The 25,368-nt window shown below is 39.9% G+C and overlaps 1 protein-coding gene across 36 annotated transcripts in view; it reads left to right on the plus strand.

Moving 5' to 3' along the window:
- The window catches only part of Nrxn3 (neurexin 3), a 1,590,688-nt gene that overhangs the window by 509,261 nt on the left and 1,056,059 nt on the right, over positions 1-25,368 (plus strand). For all 36 annotated transcript variants that reach the window (XM_029541252.1, XM_029541257.1, XM_029541238.1 and 33 more), the window contains 2 exons: positions 15,056-15,494; positions 20,645-21,028. In XM_029541252.1, the coding sequence (XP_029397112.1) occupies positions 15,056-15,494; positions 20,645-21,028 (823 nt within the window). The remainder of the gene's footprint in view (positions 1-15,055; positions 15,495-20,644; positions 21,029-25,368) is intronic.

Genomic DNA, 25,368 nt, shown 5'->3' on the forward strand with positions numbered 1-25,368 from the left:
TATTAGATGTTGCTCAACTTTGTTCACAGGTAGAAATATTGTTCTGTTCATTTCCAGTGTACTCATCTCCTTAGAAATCATTAGTGACATTTTCATTAGTGTCTACATTAATGACATTTTTAAATGTGTCTACCTCCTTGTCTGTCTAAAATAAAATTTTAAACTCCAGAAACCAAGGCAAGAGTAGGTTTTCATAGCTTTTGGCTCCTTTCAGGATATTTCTCTGTTCCCTGTGGCACTGTTTTGTCCCAGTTAGATAGTACAAGGATTTCTAGCTGGTGGCTTGGATTCCAAGGTCATGCATTAAGTGGAGTGGAATTGAGTCAAATTTACATCATACCAGGTACTATAGTGATGTTTTGCTTGAGATCATAAGAACCCTAAGTTGGGAACCTTCCCCCCAAAACCATGAAGGCAAGTGGTTGAAGACATCTTTTTTTCAGATTTCTATCCAGAGTAACTGCAATGAAAACAAACAAACAAACAAAAAAACAAAACAGCCACAGAGCCCAAGGCCCTTTAGAATGCATTACATGTGTGTGGTCAATTAAAAATCGTGGGAGTTTGGATGGGTCGCCATTTTCTCTCCTGTAAAATGAGATGGCTGTAGTGAGGCAGGAAAGTTTAAACATAAAGCATGTTGCAGAGTTCTAGGTGCCACCTGACTATAATCATCAGGACTAGGTGTGGAATTGGGAATCTTAACACATGAAAACATCACAAGAATCAGAGAGAATTCAACAAATCAGCAAGCCATGTCAGCTTTATGTCTGAAAAATTCTAGAATATTCACCTCTGTAATCCGTTCTCACCATGAATATGGCAGGCATTTTCTATTGCCTTCTTTTACTTTGGTCACTTTTGCCATGCCTTGTGCACAGGTACTCTATAATCCCTTGGGGGACTTTTTTCACTCTTCTTTCTGCTCAAATTGCTGCTGTGCATACTTAGTGCTCAGGACTGTGTTTAGGACTGTAGCTCCTCCTACCTCCAGTCCATTTGGTCAGCTGATCATCTGTTTTTCATTTTCTTCATGTATATCTTGCCTGAACACACATCTTCTTCCCAAGTAAGCTGTGATTCCTCTATACCATCTCTTATATATGTGGGCTCTTACTTTGTTACATTGCTGTGGTTTTCAAGTTTTTTTGTGTTTTTTTTTTTTTTTTTGTCCCCTTTTCTATTTGTATCCTCTTAACTCATTTCTTCTGTTATCAGTAGGATAACCTTATCATATTATGTTAACTCAATTTCTTCTACCTGAGTGGCTTCCCAGTGATTTGAGTATCAGTTAGACCTTCTTAGCTGGGTATCAGAGGCATTCTGAGGTCTTGTCCTGATCTTTGTCTGCCATCATTTCCACCAAACACCAGGGTAAGACCGTGCTGAAGTTTCTCATTCGGGTCTTTCTATTGTTCATGTTATTTCTTTTGTTCTCTTATTTTACTTTGCTGATGCTCTTTGCCCAACCTCTTGATTGCATGCCATGGAAAGTACCCTGTGACTCTTCCCTCTCCTTCTTCACGACCTCAATTAGAATACTTAGTCTTGTTCTGAGGGTGTTTGACTTGGAATAACTATCCAGAGCATGACCCATTTCCTTTGGTGCTTGCTATTCATGAAAGGCTCAGGTTGGTATAATTACCTTAAAAGCATTTTTATGCAAGGAGTTAATTTTAAGTTTTATGACACATTTCTTGTGGCTGGAGCTTACTTGTTGTATGGTTTTCATTATTTTATTTCCAAGACGATGGCACTGAAGAAATAATGACTGAGTAAATCACTGAATAAATACATTTGTCACATGTCTTTCAGAGCATTATTTTTCTCCAAAGGAAAAGTCAATGATTGTTTTTTTCCATGCCCCACAGTTCTCTAGCATGGTAATTTGTGTGTAGTATTGGGTCAATAAGTAACCAGTGAGTGAATAAGGACTCACATCTGTAAACTAAGAAATATCCTGGGAAAACATGATGTCACTTCTATTAGACAACCTCCAGTATGACCAAGTGTATATAATTCATGTTTTGTACAGTCCGTGTGATTAATTATTGCTTTGGTAAACTTCAGTTATGATGTGTTATGAAAGTTGGGGATGGTCTGTGAACTACATGAGATTATACTTCATAAAGTTGAGGATCCAAAATCAGGCAGTTACATTTTCATGATGATTTACATTTCAAAGAATAGTTCCAACCAAGGCATGAATTACTGATATTAATAGCGCTAGATAGAGCTAGAAAGAATTTTCAGTTCCTACTTAGTTCTTCCTCTACTAACCTGAGCCTTTCATCGATAGCAAGCACCAAAGGAAATGGGCCATGCTCTGTGGATTATTCTAAGTCAAACTCTAGCAGGGGGTGGGGAAATAGTAGAGAAAAGTGTATTAATTTCATTGGGTTTCTAAAACAAATCATCACCGTTTGGGTGATTGAAAAACCAGCAATGTATTTATTTTATCTCAGTTTTGAAGTTCAGCATCAGCATCACTGTGCTAGAAATCAGAGTTGCCGGCAGAATTGCAACTTTCTTCAAGTTTAAATCAGTTCTTTGCATCATCCAGTTGCTGGTACCTACTGACATCCCTTGGCTTTTGACTGCACTTCTTCAATCTGTGACCAGTATCTTCAGATTGTCTTCTTTCTTTCTATGTTTAGGAGTTGCATCATCTCAAGACTCTGAACTCAGTCACATCTACAAAGACTTTTTTCTTTTAAATAAGAGAACATTTACTGGTTTCAGTGATAATATATAGTCTGACATCTTTAAGGACAATTATTCAGACTTCTTCAAAAGCAGATGACTTTCTTCTTACAGATTTGAAGTATTTGATCTTCTAAAGAGTTTTTTTTTTGTTTTTATAAACATGCCCCATAAGTAAACGAAGTGATGGCCCATTTGAAAGAAGCCAGAGGCTGCTGTCAGAAAAGGTCTGATTTAGGTCACCCAAATACCCCTGAACAGATGTGTATGGCACCATTCCCAGCACTCGTTATGAAAATAAACTATTAATTATACTGACTGAGGAGCTGATGAGTAACAGGAAGAGCCTGTCTGAGTTTTGGACAAGGAATCTGTGGCAGTCAGTTCCTACCAGCTGGCTGTCATGAGTGGACAGTGGTCCAGGTCTGGGCAAGCAGGTGCGCTCAGCTGTCTTGGTACTCACTCTTCTGTGTCCAAGAGTAGCCCTAGCCATCTGCTCCATCAGGAAAGTCACAAAGGGTCTAGGCGGTCTTTGCTGAGGGCATTAAGATGGTATCAGGAGAGTCCTGTGGCCCTGCCTAGGCTGCCAATGCGAGGTCAGAATAGGCACTTTATCATTTTTAAAAATTCCTTCTATATTTGAAATTGGAATGCAGACACTTGCCTTCTTTTTCATCACCTCTCCATGTCTCTTACAACTCATGAAGTAAGTGGGTCCAGTGGAGACCTTTTTCAGTGCCTGACAGATGCTCCCGAGTGTGCTTAATTCATAATAACTTGATTTTTTTAACAAGCCTTATTTGACACTGGAAGGGAGGATTACTTTTTTAGTAGCTCCTTATTTTAAGTTCTCTATCTCAGGGAAGAATCTTCAAGAAACCTCAACGTATTTTATGTTGCAGCATATTAGTAATTATTCAGTAAGACTGTGAAGCCAGACTTACCTTCATTTCCATTCTACCTTCATGGCCTGATGGTGGTATAATCTTGGACATAGTTGTTGCATTAGCAATTTCTACATTCTCTCCGTAAAATGATGATAGTAGTCACTGACTCTGGTGATGCACCAGCAGTTAGTATATGAATGTCAGCTAAGTCCTTTTAGGTAAGTGTAAAATGTCCCACTTCAAAGTTGGAGGAATAGAGGTACAAACATTTAAATAGCTTGCCTGCATTACACAGTAACAACGTAAGCCTAGTTTGATTTGAGACTATGTGATATAAACTATATTTTGCATTTCTTTAAATTATGATGTTCAAATATAGTGACCCTTTTATCCCAGATCAATTTGAAAAGGTCAAAGTTATGACCCTTTTATCCCAGATCAATTTGAAAAGGTCAAAGTTTTAATAGTACCCTAATCTTTCTGTCAACATTATTGTGTTGTCTTTGCTTAATTATTTTTCTAATCAGGTTTAAATAATTTACTGTGTGTAAAACACTAACAACTGGCCAATAAGAAGGCTCTCTGTTCAGGCTAATTACTAACCCCTGCCCCACCAATACCCATCCTACACCCAGGACCCTGGATAGAGCTAGTAGGTTAATTCAGGTTCAGAAAGTACACCTTCCCACTCTTGTAATAGGTATTGCATATTGACTTCAGTGTAAGTGTTTCTGTCTTCATTTCCTAGGCTGCCATTCTTAATTATTCAAACTTGACATGTGAAATTAATTATTTGCTGTCCCTTGGTTGCATTAACTCTAACAGTTCAAACTTCTAGGGTATGCAAAAAAAATCTAAAGTTAAATTGAGCTATGGAATCTCTATATGTATTAAAAACTATTGTTTTTTAAAGCAATAATACATTTTAAACCTCTTTAGGTATCCTAACTTTAAAACAAGAAAAACTCTTCCTCAAATATTCTTATTCAATAGGTTGTCCACTCTTTCTACCTGTTTTATATAACTATAAAGATTTTTAATCTAAGCAATCTATGATACTGTGTCTTAAATTGCTATTGGAGTACTATAGAAGATGGTTTAGTAAATAAGGCAAGGAAGAGAGTCACTGTAGAAATTATACTGTAGACACTTGAGAGTCAAGGCTTGGAAATGTGTCTGAATGTAATTTGTGTGACAGGTAGTGAAATTCAGTTTAGCTAGGTTGTGCATAGCATAAGGGACATCTAGTGGTTATCAAGTTCTCTGCAGAAATGTAATATAAAGTCATAGGTGAGTTCAGGCTAAGATCACTACCTTGGTTTCTCTGTTTCTGTCTCTGTCCCTCTTCCTTCTTCCCACTCCCTCTCTCCCTTCCTTCCTTCATACCTTCCTTGCTTTCCTTCTTTCTTTCTGAGAAAGAGCATTCAGCCATGTGGGGAGGGAGGTGGCAAGTATCTAGGAGGAGTTGGGGGAGAGAAAATATGATTAAATTATATCAAATGAAAAGAACTTAAATTTTAACAATTAAAAAAAGATTGCCATCTTGAAAGGCAACTTATAAATAAGGTATGTGAGGGGTTTGTTGTCCAATGTCTTTAGTGTAAAATTAATGAAAATTAAAGAAATGTTCTAAAAAAACAAAACAAACAAACAAACAAACAAAAAACCCAACCCAAACCAACCAACCAGCTACCCAAACAAACAAAACCTCAGCCTTAGTATTTCTGTCTATCATGTCAACTGGACCCAGTGCTTATTTTCTGTCTTCTGCACCTGATTAGAGACAAATCTGTTATCAGCTACCTGCCAGCATGTCCTATTTTCCCACCACCTTCCCCACATCTTATGCTGATTATAGAGGGGCCTCCTTGGACCACTTTGAAAAGCTATCTGATTAGGATGTTCATTAGGCTAGAAGCAGGATTGCTTAGCAGGCCAGATAAGAAATAGTTTGTAATTGCTTTTGACAGACAGGCCCACTTTGGGTGTTTCTCAGCCACAAAGAAGCTGGAACCTCTGGTCTGTGTGTATTAAGTAGACATAGATCTCACATAATAAAGGGGTGCAACACACTGTATGGACTTGGCGTCTCAGTGCTGGAAGAATACTACTGGAATGTTCTCCACAGGGTACCCCATCTTTGCAAAACCTTTTGCTATTCATGTTGCTGAAGCAGCTGTCTTGTCTCATGCACTACATAGAATAGTTTCTTGTCTGCTATGCTCCTATTGTTTTTGGTCAACTATGCTAGACTCTTTGAAGGTTCAGCTTCACTGAACCATTTTTACAGAATGTTCTTCTACTCTTTGACAGTTAGAACTTTCATGTAATACTGTCTCTAAATTCGGGTTACCATATCTATTGTCCTTTACCTCTTTTATCTTGAACTAGGGCCAGTCAGCAGTTGGTAGTCATGGCCAAAAGCTTCATTGCTGGGGTTGATTTCTGCTATTTGACTCTGGATACAGAAGCTAATAGCTCTGAGGCAATATTTCAAGATATCCACATGGCTCAGATGACTTCTTCATTGTCATAGTAGAAGTTTATAGTGGCACTTCAGTATTCTCCAGAACGGAAGGACCCTAAACTAAACTTAGAAGATCCTGATGAATCTATTATTGAGTTTTGTAATCCTCATGAATGTTCTGCCAGGGAACATAAAATAATAACAATCGCCACTCTGGAGCACAGAGATTTCCATATAGGCAGCCTTATAGCACATCTCTACAGCATGTACACTAGGAAAAACTCAACAAATATTTAGTGATCCCATCAAATGCCTTTTTACTGCTTGTCATTCTTTAGCTCTCTACTATCTCATTGCTTATCAGGTTGAATAAACCTAGGGATTTCTTTCTTGATCATAGCATGCTCTATCTTAGAGGCATTAGCAAGTAGTGATTGATCTTTCTTGGTTTTTGGATCTCTCAGCATACTGCTACTTTATCATGTATATATGTATTTTATGTCAAGTATTTGGAGACATAGAAAGGAAAGGCATGGTTTACTTTTCCTGGGAAGATGTCAAACTATCAGGAGAGACATGGAGCATTGGAGAGGGGGGTGAGAAGGGAATTGGACTGCCAGTGGCCATGTAATGAATAGAAACACTGGGAAGTTCCCAAGGAGGGATTACTTAAGCCATGACTCATATGGTCAAAGGTAGTTATCAAGAAAAAAAACTGGTAAGACCCATCTCTAAAATAATGAGTTGGAGGAAATGCATAAATCAGTGACGTGACACTGGAGTAGGGACTAGACAGGGAGGGTCTTCAATATAAGTTATAAAAAAAAAATCTTAAAATCTGCAATTGGTGAGGAGCCATTGGAACTTAAAAAAAACTATGTGGTAATTAGAGCCATTTCTAGACTTTGGAATAAAAATAACACAGTGTAAGTCCGGAAGCCACCATTTCAATTTTGTCACCCTTCTAATCAAACTGCTAAAGACTTCCTTTATGCTCTAATAGGTCCCTCTTTTATCATTCGTCGTATAATTTAAGTATTTTTAGAGCCTTTGAAAATCAGGTACCACCTACTCATCTGATCTGGTTTCTCTGTTCTGTGACATGAAACTTCCACTCCAGTCAGGCCTCTACCCTTGTCAAATATTATAAGGCAGAAGGGAAAGTAGGTGTTTACTGGTTTGCTTAGTGCATAGGAAAGGGGGAGACATGAGAGTGGATGTGTACTGACTCTCTCCTATGACCAAGAATTTTGCTAACTCTTGCGAGTCATTGATGACCACACCAGGAATGTCCCACTTCTGTTTATAAATTTCATGGTATGAGGATCTTAACAGTGTTGTTCCTGGAAAGCACCGAAGAAATACAGTTTGTGTCAAGTTTCTAATCACATGTTGTTGAGCATCAATCAGAGAGACAAATATATCTCACTGTAAGTCTGCTTCTGAATGCATCTCCACATTAAACCTCCCTAGCCTGCTGGTAATGGTTGCTCTCAGGCTTCCTTACATTCTCCATGGTCAAGAACTAACGATCTAATGGTTACTTACAACCTTTAACTGGATTTTTTTCTTTGCAATATTTAATATGGGAAGACAATTTATCTTAAGTTGGATTTTGTGTTAGGAGATGATAAAGGTAGAGAATAATTTCTCTTTAATTTCATGAGCATTTCTTTGAGAAGAGATCTGAAGCTTCCTCTGGATTGAATGAGAAAGGTAGAGTAGAATGGAATGATACTAATTGCAAATACTATGTTTTAGGATAGAAGATAGAAGAACATATTTGTTAACATGGATCAAAGAAATGGGAAGGTTTGCTGTGCTACTTTGAGTCTATCAGGGAAATAAACATGTAAGCCTAAATGTAACTGGAATCCATGTGTGTTGACTTTCATAGAGATGCACTTGGTATGACACTGTAGTCCTCTAGCTCATGAGGATAGATCCATGAGGCCTGGGTCACAGCATTCTCTCTCTCTCTCTCTCTCTCTCTCTCTCTCTCTCTCTCTCTCTCTCTCTCNCCCTCCCCCTTCCCCTCCCCGTCTCCCACTCTTCTCCATCTCTTTCCCTGCATTCAGGCCCATGTGACTGAATAGCTTTATTCAAAAATAGCTTAAAATATTAGAACTTATAGCTATTCAAAATCAGGCTATTACTGCAATCCTCTCTACATTTTATTTATTTATTTGTAGCGAAACGTCTTCAGATGGAACCATAGAGCAGAGAACATGGACTAGTAGGCCTCTGGGACTCAGTTTGTTGATGTGTTTCATTTGACCCATAGCCTACTAGATCACACACTTTTTAAAAAATAATTACTTGTCATAGTCTTCTCCTGGTTTCAAGTTTAGCTGGACTCTTTTAGAGCTTTTACTTTGAGCACCAGAACTGAGATTCCTCCACCCCCACTCCATGTCTCCTGCCTTGAAGGGCTGAAATTCAACTTTCATTATCTGTTTATGATGCTGGAGATTGTTTTTATTTATTATTTAATCTTTGGCAGACTCTGACCACTGTTAACAAAAATCTAAACCATGTAAATAACAGGCACACGGTATGTAGCAGTTGCAAATAGCAGGCATTCCATTATATAGCACTTGGGATTTTGAGCCCTAGGTTGGGTGTCTGCTGCCTCTCAGCAGGCAGAGAGAGTTTATTGACCCCTCTTAGCAAGACCATAGTTGCAGATGTGGTCTTTGCCATGCCAAATATTAGGTTCTTCTGACTCTGAAAGCTAAGAGGACCATCTGCTGCCACATTTGTTCTTGGACTTCACTGTTGGAGTTTGGTCAGTGTGATAGATGATGTTAATGATAATCAGTTCTAAATCTCTGCAAGTATGTGTGTGTGCTTGAAAGAGAGTAGCCACCATGTATGTATCTTGTGATATACAATAAACATCACATTATTTGATTAATGTATACAGTTTATCTGGTATACAAATATTTAATTTGAGAGCTTGTTAAATCAAGCCATTAGCTGTAGCCCTGCTTTGGGGGCTGACAATACATTTAAGAAGAAGATCTTTCCTTTCTACTCATTCCATGCCAAGAGGGAGACTCTGGTGATTTAGTTTATAACTTTTCACAGAAAATAACATGTAGTGAGTACTCACTATGGGGCAGGAGATGTGGCAACTCATTTCATAAAGGGTAATATTATCTTATGTATGCATTACATTCCTTTGAAGTGAGACTTGCCTTCTATATTATCCATTGTCTCTAGGCTGACTTGAGTTAAATCCTTTATTTAATGCCTTATAGTTGGTATGGGTATGTCAAGTTTAAACACCACTAAGGGAAACTTCCTAGTCGATATTTTTTAACAGTTGCCCTATACTGCTACTTGAGTGCAGTGTCTAATTTAATAAAAGTATAAGAATTTATTGAGCATATAAACACTTAAGAAGTAGTTCCAACTCTAAAAGGTATAAGGTGTATTTTTATTTATTTATAGAGATGCTAGACTTCTGTGATTCAGAAGGTATTTAAGGCCTATTGAACAGAACAAATTGAGTTTATTTCACAGTAACAAAGGTAAGTATTTTAAGTGACAGATGAGGAGAAGGCCATTTAGTGTAAGGAGAAATCACATCTGATCAGAATAATAAATTTCTTGGGACACTGAAGGGAAATGGGGCAGAGACAGTAGCATGCGTGAGTCTGAGGTGACCCCAGAACCAAGATTCTTTTGCGGGTCTTCTTAGTCTTTTATTTATTTATTTACTCTAAGGAGCATCACATAATCATGAGATTAGCTCAAAAATTTTATCAAAACTTCGACATTCTGGAAGCAAGGGACAAAAAAAAAATCCTCATTTCATTATTATTTATTCTAAAAGGAGTAAATTGGAGCGGAGGTAAATTATTTTGTTGAGGTTTCCTGTGTGGATATAAAGTAGAAACACTGTAGTGGAAGGGCAGCAGAAGATACTATAAGGGAGAACCTTTGGTGAATTCTTAAGGACTTACCTTACAGCTTAGGGATCATGGAAGAGTTCGATGTTACAAATTCAGCATGTACAGGCAGACTAGTCTTCTCAACCCAGGCAAGGAAATGAGATAGTGGGGCAAAGACTTTTCATCACTGACTGGCAATATACGAGTTATGATTTGTCAAATGATAGGATCAATTTAGGTAAGAAAGTATGGTATGATTTGGGTTGGAGGTCCTGGGAAGGGATGCTATGTAGACACCTTGGAAAAGAGAAACCCCTTGCAGTCCAAGAGACTAGATGAGCAAAGATAAACTTCCATTAATATCTATCCCATATAGATGTTTCCAAAGTGACCCTGACAGGAAATTTTAAGATCCTTCTAGAGAGGGATCCTGGTAGGTACAAAGAGCTTTGTGATTCAAGATAAAGTGATTTACTAAAGAGGGCTTTCTGATTTATGTATAGATATGACCTAGTAAAGAGTCTAAAAATTACCATTCATTGAGCATACCCTCCCCCCAGTATAATAAAAGAGTTATAGATTCAAGTCCTGGCTATGCCATTTCTTGACTGTGTGACTTTGGTCTAGTATCTATCTTTCTCTGCATTTGTCAATGAGGTGGGGATAATATCAGTGTCTCCATCTATTTAGAGGAGATGCTATATAACAGTGTATAGCTGTTTTACAAAGAGCCTGGAACATTGTAGGATCTCTAGGTGTGGTAACTATTATATTATTATATTGTTCCCACATCATAGTGCATCTATATGCCTCTATATTATTATATTGCTACTTGACTCCAATGTCTAATAAAAGTATAAGAATTTATTGAGCATCTAAACACTTAAGAGCTAGTTCCAACTCTAAAAATTATAAGGTGTATTTTTATTTATTTACAGAGATGCTAGACTTCTGTGATTCAGAAGGTATTTAAGGCCTATTTAACAGACCAGATTGATTTTATTTCACAGTAACAAAGCTAAGTTTTAAGAGACAGATGACTATATTATTTTATTATTATATTGCTCCCACATCACAGTGTATCTATATACCACTACATCATGACCATAGAGGAAAACAAAGACATTTGTTCAGAAACTTTCTCTTAACTCTGAGCCTCCGTTCTTAGCTCTTTCCCCAGCTGGTCTCTTAAGCATGAGTTATAAGTCCAAACAGCAGTCTTTAATCTATGGGTGGGATAGTAAGGCCAGCTTGTCATTCTTACACTCTAACTCTTTGGCTGTGTGACATCTTCCCCCATGGGGTACCATTTCCACTTGGTCTTTAATTGCTTCTTGCCAGGGAAGCTTGTCAACCAAGCTGCTTTCTGTCACTTGATGCCACTTGCTCTGTCTAGTTCAGTCCATCAGTTTGGTACACTCACTTACGTGAGAGGCAGATTTTCTAGAGAACACAGTACCAATGTTCATTCCCCATGGGCAATGGTCTAGCTGATGTTCCTGTTTTATGTCCAGGTGCACAAGCTCAGGGTACCAGTACTCTTCTGCCAAGCTGTGGAAGCTGTGTAGAGTGCATGTGGGAGGTGAAGGGTTGGATGACAGCAACAAAGCTGGTCAGTTGAGTGTCACAGGGCTTCAAGACAATTGCCCTCCTGACCCTTTTTTGGTAGTGATCTATTCTACAGTATCTTACTTTGAGGCCTCTCGTGTTTGGTAGAGTTATAACACTGCTGTAGATCAAGATGTAGCATTGTACTTCCCTAGATTTTTTTTTGTGCCAGTTGAGAAGTTGCTGTCTTCTACTATGGATGGCTTTTAACTTCCTCTCTTCCTTAACCTGGAAGTACAGAGTGATCACTGGGCAGGGGTGAATTGAGGCAATGAAGGAAACCGAGGCTCAGAAAGGTTTCTTAACTGTCAGCAAAGGAAGATGTTAACTCTCTTTTACCATCAGAAATTCTGCACATACAAACAAGCAATTGTAAGGTCAGAATAGAGAGCTTGCCTCCCAAGTGACTTTGACAGAAGTCTAGTTATTACCAACCATTTTGTGCCTCTGCTTTTCCCAATCGCTTCTTCCGAAATTTTCATTCTGCTTACCATTGTCAGTCCTAGACTCAGCAATGTATGCTTCACACAGAAGCATACATTCATATTTATTTTAAAGGCCTTGTCTTTTCACTTTCTGTCTTGGATCCCTGTAAGAACAGATGGTTTATTTTTCTCTCTTGCCTCATTGTTCAGGTGGCTAAGCCTCCTCCTTTTATTTATTTATTTTTTATTTTTTTGGATGGTCTTTTTGCTGCCTACTACTAACTTGTATAGGGAGCAAAGTCAAAGACATTTCATCCAGAAATAGACCACGGCAAAGCTTGGCTCGCATACGGAGATCACATATGCTAGGGCATCATGGTGGGACTTAGAAAGGCGATACCAGTTGAACTCTGATTATTTCATGATTTTTCTTGAGTAGCTTCCTGGGGATTCTGCTGTGTCCCTCTTTGTTCGTGGTTAGTTTTGTGGAACTAAAGCAAGAAATGCAGTCTTAGAACTGAGAAACTGATCCTATATGACTTCCTACAACATTAATAAGGAGTTCCCTGGGTATTGATGGTAGTACCAGTTAAGTATGTGAGCAGTTCTGTCTATGAATTCTGGAACTGATGTTGAGATTTGAGTTCTCCTCTATGCTAACCAGTGTTCTGTCTCTGTGCGGGCTCCTTAGCTACTTTCTATGTCTATAAAATGAAAGAATGATTCCAGGTTTGCCAAATACGCGGTGTCTGGGTGGGATGGTAGATGATAAGCCTTTACTATAGAGTCTTCTATCATGTATCCAGTAAGTATGAAAAATCATTACTATTCTTCACGGTATTGACTGTAGTTCAGTCCACAATCAAGGTCACATAATAGGTGAAAACTTTCCAATACTTTGTCACAGCTGCAGATCACACTGGCTATTGTTGTTCAAAGTCAATAGGTGTGCTTGGTTATCGCCTGATGACAGGTTAGAGGGAAACGGTCTGTAGTTGGATGTTAAAGAGCAAAGTATATGCCTGGCAATGACCCATCCAGTTAATATTCTCTCACTGATACAGTATGAATGGTAAAGCTGACTTTGGATCCAAAACCTTGTTACTTTACTGAAAGTGCAAATGAGACATGGGTGTGCACAGGATGGTACAGCATTAACAGTAACCCCCACTACTACCCCCACATAGTTAAGACTTTTGGGTCCTTCCTGCATACCATCTTTAAGAGCTTTATGTGCCTTAAGTTTTTCCTCCTCACAAACCACTTTTCTCTGTAACTCCCGCCAATAGAGCAGAAATAAACAGAGACATTACTTTGCCAAAGTCGCCTACTCTCTCTATATTCTTATTTTTGTCCCCTTTCCCTATGATATTCCATAATTCATATTATTGTATGGAAGTGATGTCACCAAAAACTGGAGCAATGAAGATCATCCAGGAATACTACCCTAAAATTCAGTTCTAGTACTAGCATGCTGAGGCAGCGGATACAATCTTTGCTATGCAAGTGTGAAGCCCCGAGTTCAGACCCCCAAGAACCCACATTATACTGGTCACAGTGGTGGACACGTGCAATCTCCATGCGCCTATGCTGACATAGGGACAAAGACAGGATTATCTCTTGAAACTCATAGACCAGATAAGCAGCAGAAAAAAGATGAGGCTTTGTTTTAAATAAAGTAGAAAATGAGGACTAATACCTGTGGTTGTCTTCTGCCCTTCACATGTGTGTTTGGAACATACATGCCATGACCATGTGGTATGGACTGGAGACCACACCTGGTGGAGAACTCAGAGACTGAGATCTCTGATGAACCTCTTATAGGACAAATTCGTCTCTGATATAAACTTTTTAATGTAAATTTCAATTCTCAGATAAGTAAATGTCCTCAGTTGCTTAAACTAGGGCATTCTTCTTTGTTTCAGTACCAGTGGCATATTTAGTGTGAGTATAAAAATAAAGTCCCACACACTCTCCCCCTAACCAGCACTCCTCTCAACCATTAAAAACATCTTTTGTATGTGTTTATATGTGCGTGAATAAGGCATGCTCATGCCATGGCATGTGTGTGACTGTGAAAGAATAATCTTGGGTTTTAGAGTTTAACTTCCACCTTGTTTGAGACTCAGCCTCATATTTGTTTTTATACATGGCTAATTACCCAGTTCATGGAACTCAGGGTTTCTCCTGCCTCTGCTTCTATCCCACCATAGAAGCACCAGGATTACAGAAACACACGACCGTGTTCAGCTTTATGTGGGTTCTAGTGATTCGAATTGAGGTCTTTAAAGTGTGGCAATCACTTTTCCCACTGAGCCATCTCTTCAGCCCCAGTCAATCATTCTTTAAGGTAATACATCCACATGGTTCTGTATAAAAAAAACAAAACGAGAGGGCATTGTAAAACCGTAAGTCTCCCAGTCCTGAATATGAATTCTATAAGTCCACTCTTCTGACAATTTCATAGCTCATAATTCTTTCCAAAGGTACTTTATGCTTATACAAACCTATGTATTTATGACTCCACATTTTTATACAATGGTAATACAATTATCACTTTGTCCTGCTCCTAACTCTACTTAACACAATGACTTGGAGGGACTCATAAAAACCTAAGGCAATGCTCAATGTTAAAAGGTGGCATTCCATGCCCTTACAGAGTGTGCCATCTATTACTGATGGTCATTAAGGGTGTTTGTGGCATTTTACCAAGGATGCTTTACTAAATATCTGTGTATATTTTGCACCTGTACAACTCAGTCTCTCTTGAATTTTGTTGGTAAATTCATACTGATAACTTTCTGACTTCCAGAAACTGGCTACAAGGGGAAAGACAAAAGGCCCACAGTGGCAATGTAGAGGCTCATTCCGAAAATGTACATGCCCCAGCCATCTCTTGGAATGCTTTTTTTCTTTTTCTTTTTGTGATGAGTCTTTTGTTTCACATGTTTCAGCCCATTATGTCCTGAAGCCTCTTCGGATCCTTTTCCTGGATGCCCAGTGAGTGATGGATTGATACCATTTGCAAGACTGATTCATATGGCACTTTTGTTTGGCTTTTGACAGGTTGTTTATAAGAATAATGACATCCGTCTAGAGCTGTCTCGCTTGGCCCGGATTGGGGACACCAAGATGAAAATCTATGGTGAAGTTGTGTTCAAGTGTGAGAACGTGGCCACACTGGATCCCATCAACTTTGAGACCCCAGAGGCTTACATCAGCTTGCCCAAGTGGAACACCAAACGTATGGGCTCCATTTCCTTTGACTTTCGCACAACTGAGCCCAATGGCCTGATTCTCTTCACTCATGGGAAGCCCCAAGAAAGGAAAGATGTCCGGAGCCAAAAGAACACAAAAGTTGACTTCTTTGCTGTTGAACTTCTTGATGGCAACCTGTATTTGCTGCTTGACATGGGCTCTGGCACCATCAAAGTGAAGGCCACTCAGAAGAAAGCCAATGATGGGGAATGGTACCACGTGGACATTCAGCGTGATGGCAGATCAGGTAAAAAGGGCTTAGGATTGAGACCAGAAAACTGCAGTTGCAGTAGCTCATACATCCTTGCCCTCCCCGACCCCCAGGTAGCTTTCAGGTTTTATGTATTTATGACGACTTGCATGCCCACCTGCCCCCTGCTATTCTTTCTGGTGTTTGTTTGTTTGTTTGTTTGTTTTGAGACAGGGTTTCTCTGTGTAGCCCTGGCTGTCCTGGAACAACTCACTTTGTAGAACAGGCTGGCCTCGAACTCAGAAATCTGCCTGCCTCTGCCTCCCAAGTGCTGGGATTAAAGGCGTGAGCCACCATGCCCGGCTTTATTTCTAATGGCTAGCGTAAAATGATATTTACGAACAAGATGCCTGTCTTGTGGATGGCGAGTACTCTTAGCTTCTCTATCATTATGCACAATGTTCTGAGTGATAGTTCCAAAACCTTAGCACCATGAGTGATTTGATGAGTAGCATTTCCATTCCGACCACAGGGACTGTCAAGATGTGACTCTATCTCTCTCTCTCTCTCTCTCGTCACCATGGAAACTGACTGTGACATCACAGGCTTTGCATTATGGGATAAGCAAGAGTTTATGCAATGATAGGCATTCAGTAATTGGCAAGAGTCATGTTGCAGGGAGGAATTATGACAAGAAAGGAAGCAGCAAATTGATTTTTCCTGAAGTCATGATCGATTTAAAGGCTTCCTTTGCTGTGAAAGCCCACATTTCACTTTTCCGCATAGGCCTCACCAGCTCTCCATCCTTCTTCCATAACCTTTTACATTTGGTTTAAATGGCTTTGTTTGTTTCTGTAGCCACAGATCAAACAAAGTAGCCCCAGGCAGTACATAGCTACTCTGGAAGAGTAACAGGAAAAGAGAGCAGTGGGGAGGGGTGGGGGAGGGCAGCAATAGAGAATCTGGGCTTTTGAATGCCTAAACAGTTTTGGCTGCCTTTTGAAGGACCTCTGGCGATGCTGGTCATCTTCTTTGTTATTAGTAAGGGTGTTTCCCCAAGAGGACTAAGTATAGCATCTGAATTTCAGGCTCATTTTCTGATGCTTCATCTGGGCAACACACAACCCAGACTGATTTTTAGCATCATTTGCTGTATTTGTATGGATCATGTCTCCTGTGAACAAGAAGTCAGTTTTGGTATTTTAATGACTAGGTACCCTTGACCTATGGCAAAGCAAGAAGTTGCCCCATCCAAAGATGAAAGGAGAAATGGCTGAACTTCCAGCAAATGGCAGTTTTTCTGTGTAATTTCCCAGCTAGAAGGGTGGCAGAGATGAGCGATACTGCCCTCAGGAAGACCTGGATGGGGTCTATGCAGAATGCAGTCAGTGGCAGATTGTGGCCTTGGATGTTTTACTGCCCAGTAGGATTCTCTATCGATTGTCTGAAATCTGGTCAGAACCAAGAGGCTTAAAATTAAATGTGCTTGTTGAGCAAGAATGAACCGTTTGTGTTTTTTTCTTAAAAGATAGAAACACAAAAACATATTTTCTCTAGAGGCTAAATTTCTCTCCTTCTTAAATTTATCAATAAATTGCCAACTGGAGCAGCACCAGAACACACTCTCAGAATTGTCTGTAAAACATTACTGTTGTCTATGTGTGAAGATGTGTTATGGTTGAAGTGTTTTGTGTACAATTGTGACCTTGGTATGACCTAGTGATCCACTGGTGTTCCAAGAAGGCTAGTATACATAAAGACATCAGATATTTATTTTTAGCCTAAAAAATTTACTAAGAAAACAATAATGTGTTCAGGAAAGCAGTGTAACATTACCTTTCAACATGATCTATTAAACTTCATTTCTTTGTGAGGATATTTTCCTGGTATATTTTTTCCAGTTAGCTATCAATTTCTTCTAAAATAGATATTTGTAAAATAAACATGCTCTAATATGCTTTCTCTCTTGAGCATTTCAGAAATAAAAACTGGCCTGAGTGATAGTGGAGTAAACATTTTATGAGCACTTCTCAGTGGGGACAATGAGTCTTAAAACCTAAAATGTACATTCAAGATGTGTTCAGCCATACTTTCAGAGCATAGGCTTTCTATGGGATACAGTCTAGGCTCCAAGTTTCAAAGTGATTCTCACCCTGGCCATACTTGGCAATCTACATGTCTCTTGTCTTGGTTTCTTTCCCATTGCTACTATAAAATATCCTGACCAAAGCAACTTTAGGGAGGAAGGGTTATTTTGGGTTACAGTTCCAGAGAGATACAGTCTATCATGACAGGGAAGACATGACATTAGACAAAGTAGGCATGGTGGTACGAGCAAGAGGATGGCTGTTCCCAGTATGTCTACGCTCAGAAAGCAGGGAGTGAACAGACAGTTGGGTCAGACTATTAAAACTGACGGCCTATCTCCAGGGACCACCAACTTCCTCCAGAGACAAGCCATAGCCTTTCAAAGAGAATCAGCTGGAGAGTGAGGGTTCAAAGACATGAGTATATGGAGCATGTGCAGGATATATCCATTCAACCCACAACACTGCCCCATTAATTGATGACCACATTAGCCCTGTTTGAAGAGCTAAAGAAATCTTCAAGGGAAGACATTAAGAGATGCAAATCTCAACTTCTTCCTTTTTTGAAATAAAAATTTTGTTTATTTGAATATTTCATATGTGTATACTATGCATTTAAATTTTAGTCATGTCCCTATTATCTCCCTCCGGCTCCTAGGGCCCACCAATCTCTCTCCCTGATAACTTTTATCATTCTATATTATTATTATTATTATTATTATTATTATTATTATTATTATTACTTAATAGTCACCACAGTCAAATTAGTGATGATCACTAGCCATCCACTGGAGCATGGAAACCCATCGGTAGCCACATCCATTAAGAAAAAATGATTCTCTGCTCCTAGGCAGCCATCACCTGCAGTAACCCCTCAGTCACGGGGAGACACTTGAGAGCGTCTCTCCCAACCATGCTGGAACTGTAATGACCACTACATCACAAATTGAGGGAGGAGCCTGAAAACAGCACATAAATGGCATCATGGTTCAGAGACAGAGTAAAATGCTTCATGTGTGCATCACTAGATCTGAGCCCCAATACTCAAAATCAATCAGTTATATTCCTAATTAATATATAAACATATAAAAATAAATAAATCCAAAAAATTAAATATATGAGATGCTTAAAATGGTAATCAGGGTATTATTTCTTTGTCGTTTGGGTGTTTTGAAATATTAAGAATTCAACAGGCAAAGCCCATTTCTCTAGAAGACAGCTTGTTAAGAGAGTTAAGGGAGGGTTGCTGACATAATCTACCCCAGCCACACACCAGAGGCCCTTTGTGTTCTTTCTATTCTGTTCATTCTCCTGTTGTAATTTGGAGCACACACACGGTATCTGTGATCTCCTTTAATCTCCTTCAGCCCTTGGACTGCATGCTCACTGGCTGAGGGAATTGAGGCCCGGACAGAAGAGGAAGAACAGAGGCTAATAATGGCCGGCGCAACCCGCTTCTCTTAGTACCTACAAAGCATGTCAAGAACAATATTTAAGGAGAAAACGATGCTGGCAGGATGCTCAGATACCTCTTTGGTCACCTCCTATTTTACAGTTCAGGAAACAGAGCTGTAAAGATGTTGGGGGACTGGCAGAGGGTAGAAAAGCCATGGAAGACAAATGGACTTACTGGGGTTGCAGCTACTAGACCCTCATTTGGCAGAGCCTATTATTTTGCCCCTCCCAGGACTTATCCATGTCTCTGGGCCCATTTCTTCTCATCCCTTCTTACTTGTCTAATTATGAAAAAAAAAAAAAACCCTCCTCCCAGAATCAGAGCTATTAAATAATAATAATGATGATGATGATGGTGATGATAATGATGATGATGATGATGATGATGATGATAATGTATGCATACTATGGAGTGCATAAGTTTGTGGAATTGATGCTTTCCTTCTACCATTACCTGAGTTCCAGGGATCAAACGCAGGTTGTCAGGCTCGATCCATAGACATTTCTGCTCAGCGAATGAGCTCACAGTCCCTCGAGGGCTCCCTAAGTGCCATTCTCTCTGCCAGGCATGCACTTTCCCTTGCATTGTGCAGGTCTGGATCATTTTCAACTTTTGTCTTAACTGTTCTCCTATGGAGAGGCCTTCAGTGAGTACAGACTTTAAAGCAGCTCCTGCGAGCTGCTTTCGTGGCACCCATTTGGCTCTTCCTTATAACAGCCGCTATTAGCTAATATTCTTAGCTTATCTGCTGATTTTTCTGCCTTTTTGCTCTGCAAAATCAGCTCAGTAAGACAAGCCTAGCATTGCATATGAAACTAATACCAGAGAAAGAAAAAGTGGTCCCTGTGCATTACTAATGCAGGAAGAAACACATTCCATCTGGGCGTTATGGCTTATACCTGTAGTTCCAGCACTCAGGAAGCAAAGGCAGGAAGATGGCTGTTAAGTTCAAGCCCAGTATAGTTTTCATAGCAAATACCAGGCTAGGTAGGTCTACTTTGTGAGCTTCTGTCTAAAAGCAAAACAAGTGCTCAAGCCAAAAACAATAACAAAAACAATAGTCAAAGGCAGTGCACAAAATTTTGGTTGACAGAGTGGACAGTCAATGCCCCATCTATAGATAGATGGATAGAGATCTAAAGATTAGATAGAGAAAACCCGATCTTTTGGGGAACTGTGAACACCTGAAGAAGACATAGGCAATACAGAATCATTCTGTCCTCCGCTTCACTGTAAGCGCTCGACACATATGAATTCCTTTAATCATCACAACAACCTGTTAGTTGAGGATAATTATTTTTTCCCTTTAGAAATGAAAGGTGAAACCTGCTCTTGAAGACTGTAAAGCTGGCAGTTGGCAGAGCTGGGATTTAACCTTCCCGTGCCCTATTTTGTATCTTATCTCTCAGCGGATATGATTATGGAGAGAAGAGATGTACTGGGGTTAGTCAACTGGGTTTCTTTCTGAATCCTTTGATGGCCCAAGCCCCTGTAGCTTCAGAGATTGGAACCAAGTGGTCCTTCCCAGCAGCTTGTCGCCATTCTCTCTCCCTGGTTGCAGTGTCATTTCCTGACAAGGAAAAGCTGATCAGACTCACCTGTCAGAGTCTCACCTGAAGTGTAGGAAGGTCCTTAACTCATGCTGTGCCTGTCTCCCACTCCAGGTACCATATCTGTGAACAGCAGGCGCACGCCATTCACTGCCAGTGGGGAGAGTGAAATTCTGGACCTGGAGGGGGACATGTATCTGGGCGGACTGCCAGAAAACCGAGCTGGCCTCATTCTCCCCACGGAGCTCTGGACCGCCATGCTCAACTATGGTTATGTGGGCTGCATCCGCGACCTGTTCATTGATGGGCGCAGCAAGAACATTCGGCAGCTGGCGGAGATGCAGAACGCAGCGGGCGTCAAGTCCTCCTGTTCACGCATGAGCGCCAAGCAGTGTGACAGCTACCCCTGCAAGAACAATGCGGTGTGCAAGGACGGCTGGAACCGCTTCATCTGCGACTGCACTGGCACCGGCTACTGGGGAAGAACCTGCGAAAGAGGTGCGTAGTATTTCTGGGTCTGAGTGGAGTGATACACGGTTCAAAGGTCATCTTTGCACACCCTGTGATTTTCTGCTTCCAAACAGTAGTATTGAGTTCTGTGATTTCTGGGACTCATCCTTTCTAGTTGTGAATGGTTAAATTTGTTTAGTTAGTTAGATGGCAGAAAGGAGAGCTTTATAGTAAGCATACCCATGATCACATTACACTTAAATATCTTCTATGGATAGTGAAGGTTCTAGAAAGGACCAAGTGGGTGTTTCCTTTAGTCCTAGAAGTCACACTTCCTTGGTGCTTTCTGCTGGCTGACTCTTGGGTTGATCTCCAAAAGCACAATACTAAACAAAGTGTGTCTGTCTCTACTATCATGGAGCTGCCTGTCTGTTGGGATTAAATAACTACTTACAAACAGTGAGTTTTATCCAAGGCTGAGTGATTATGAACATGATATCTGGAGCCAGTTGAGGTGAAAATTTGGGCCCTCACATTGTCATATGAGCTTCTCTAAGACAACATGTCTGAGGCCTGATTCACTCATTTGTAAAAGACAGGCAACCAAGAACCTACCTCATCGGCTGCTGATGGTGATTGACTTAATGGGTTCCTGGAGTGTGAAGAGCATTTAATACCTGTTAGTGATTGCGCTACGGTTAGTTCTTAGTATCAACATCATCAAGAGGAAGGCGCAGAGGAGCAAGGAAAGCCAGCATACTGCAGGGGCTTAGATAGCATTTCTCCAAAGAAGCAGTAAAAAAGAAGATTTGAGCATGAGTGGGGCATTAGTTTGGCAGAAGGGTGATTAAAAGGAGTGTGATCTAAACCAGAAGGGCAGTGTGCACTAACGGGCAGATGTGAGAGCAGGACAGAGGGAGAACGGGGTTGGATGATTTGGGTTTTTTTCTAAACCAAGTTAGAATGGAATGAGGGCACGAAAGCTTTCTCTAGATGAGAAAGCTGACCCTACAGAATGGGTCTCCTCTCTATGCACAGCTTTCGCATTTTTACATTGGCATTTAACTTCCAGTTTGTGCAAAAAAGGAGATATGGAGGTTAACATAAAGACAACATTAAGACAAGAAGATTCTTGTTGCAAGCCACATCTAGATGGCAGCTTGCTCTATTGTATGCTTGTTATGGATTAAAGTCCTTTCTATGAAAGGTCACTCTACATGATTAATAATTTTTTGAGGACCTCAGTTCTGCAGCCTTGAAGATAGGATATAGAATCTTCAGTAGATGCATTTCTTATTCCTTTGGGGGGGGTTATCATTTATTTGGCTAAGGAGTACAGGTTTTTGCAAAAGAAGACAGCAACGTATATTCTGCTAGAGGACAGAGAAGGATGTGGAGAGCCAGAGAAAGAGAGGATGTCTTGAAGACATACCTGCAGGACTTCAGTGCTGAAGGTCACCAGCAATCGGAAGCTCTGGAAATTGAAGCTATGGTGATGGCAGAGACACTCGACAAGGCTGGACTGGTGCTGAGCAGTTGTTTTCAAAGACTTTTGTTGCTTCCAGAGAATAGTAAGCATTCCTAGGTCCCCTTGGTTCTCAGTATCTTTTCTTTGATGACATGGATGCTAACAACTAATTACAGACCAATCCTTACTATCCACATTTCAACAACCCATACTTCAAGAGAACTCCAAGTCTTCCCTAAAATCATACCGAAACCAAGATATAGGGTGAAGGAGAAAGGGAACGCTTTCTTGTAGCTTTGAAATTTAAATTTAAATTCAATTCCACTCCGTTTCCAAAGCAGTAACCACTACAATATGAGCTAAGATGAGGAGGCAGCCATCTGGAATAGAAATAGGCCACATGGGGTTGCTAAGTCTGTCAAGTGCCTGGACTCTTTCCAAATGTCTTCATAGGGTAGCCTAGGCTGGTGCTGGTTTGGAGAGATGGAAAGTCATTTGATTTCTGGGGTGGAAGAGACTGATTGGATGTAAGCCAAAGGTATTGAAGATATTACACTGTCTATAAAAGCAATCTATGAGCAAAAGTTTACCTCAGACCTCTCACCTCTTCCTATTGTAACTCACGGGCCTTGAGGTGTCAGAGCCAGGCGGCAGTGACTGGAGCCAGCTGTGCAAGGTGTTTATGAGCTCACCTATTCCAAGGGTAAGTCAACGGGAGTTGGTCCAGATCTGGTCAAGTACAGTGAAAGTCACTGCATCTTTTACATTGTCATTTTTGACTAGTCATTAAAAGGCAGCTGATTGGGGATATATGAGGGACAATTATTCTTGGTACAGTGCAGCCAAGAGCCATCCATTCTAGCCAAATGAGAGGCAGCTTAGCAAATGTAAGACATTTGATCTATATATCGCTCAAGTCCCAGACGGTTCAACGGATTGTTTTATTCCTCCACTAATTGTTTTTTGCCCCTGTATTGTTCCTGACACTGTGTTCAGAATGAATCATTGGACTGGAAAAATGAGAGGACCGCACTGTTACTGAGTATAATAGAGCTTCCCAATGACATTGTTTTCCTACATTGAAACTGCTTCCCAAGTGGAGATCTTTGAGTATTTTTTCTTCAGTTTTATATACTTTTTGGAGACCCCAAACCTTCTAGACACCATGTCCAATAAAAGCAACAAGCAAGTATCTGGCACAGCTCCAGCTTTAGATCAGGGGACTAGTGCGTAGTCATCTAAAAGAAACAAGGGGTAATGTCAGACGTGGGTGGTAGGTTGTTATGAACATGGCCATATCCTATGGAAAGTTGGTGGAGTGGCCACTTTTATATGATGGAACTGGGAGTGGGTGAAAGGAGACTGAAAGTTTCCTGTATTTTCTCATTCTTATTTCTAACAAAATGTTGTTGTCCATTTCTTTTGTTCAGAACCTTTAGGCATTCCTGAAGAGTAACAGTGAAGGAAGTGTTGCATAGTCTCTTTGTACAGGAACATTTGCCCCTTTGGCTTAAGGACTAGTTGCCCCACATGACAGAATATCAGCCTGATCACTGAACTCTATCTAATTATTGCTCTAATTTTTTTATCATCACCTTCCTCTATTTTTTTTTTCCTGGAAGTTCTAACTTTACGCCTAAAATTAGTCATTTGTACTAACCATAATAAGACTAAGAAAATTCCCAAGAAGTTGTGCCCCTGAGCCTAAAATAACTGTGCCTTGACTCACTTAGATCAATTATTTCACAATAGGAATGTTACTATTAGTAGGAGCCAATAAGAATGAAATCAATGAAAGTAAGTGTAGTGGTGAAAACTTCAGTTCAGAGACGGGCGTGGCTTAGGAGTGGCACTAGATGAAAATTTCCAACCATCCAAGTAAAGTTGGTCTAATGGCAAACTCTACATCAAAGTTGTTCACTGCACCTTCCCCCCAAGCCACCCCCCAAAAAAAGGATAAGGCAAAAGAACTAGGCAGTATATAAGGATGGAGAATAAGGTAAACTTTCCTGAGTAGCTTTCTACTTAGTTACAACAGACCACCTTTGTCTCTAACCTTTGCAGAACATTTCTTTTTTCCTGCAGAGAGAAGAAACTCTAAATACTTCTGAAAGATGACTTGACACTTAGTATTTTTTCAACAAGGCTTAACACTATATTAAAATATATAGATAGTGATATCTATTATTTTTATTGGTAATGCTTTGGGTGTCCTATTCATAATAAGGTAGGAGCCATTTCTACAACCTAAAAGCACAAGTTTTTAGTAACTACTTAATTGTAATCAGTTAAATTAAAAATTGGGAATACTACCTGTTCTCCTATGTGCCCTATAATATCTTTTAAAAACCATTATTTGGTGTGTTTGTGTGTATGTGTGGTCTCAGGCACATGCAAGAACATGGAAGTCTGAAGACACTCTGTGGGAATTGATTCTCTCCTTCCCGTGTGGTTTCTGAGCATTGAACTTCGGTCATCATTGCTTTTACCCAGTGAGCCATCTTGCTGGTACCTATAATGACTTACAGTGGCTAAAATTACCATTGGATCTGTCCTATTCTGTCCTCAAGATTTCCTCTCTTGGCAAGCTAAGAATACTTGACCTTAATTAACATAAGGCAGTCTTCTTTGCACTGTGACTAACCTGTTAGTTCAGTTGGTGAGTATCTTGGTAAAGCAAATCTGAGATTTTAATTCCTTAGTGGATCATCAAGCTAAATTTGAGTCCATTGTACATTGTATGTTTGTCTTTAAATAGCTTTGTATAAATATATGTGGGATTGACTTAGGAAGAAAGTTCATACTCTGTCAAGAAAATAAGCTATAGTACAGTGACTGGAAGCAAAATGACCTTGTGAGTGTTTTAGAGTCAGACAGACCTGGAATCCTGTGTTGGTTCTGATACTAATTAGCAAGATGA

The sequence above is a fragment of the Mus pahari genome, chromosome 7 (genome assembly GCF_900095145.1).
Source record: "Mus pahari chromosome 7, PAHARI_EIJ_v1.1, whole genome shotgun sequence".
Lineage (NCBI taxonomy): Eukaryota > Metazoa > Chordata > Mammalia > Rodentia > Muridae > Mus > Mus pahari.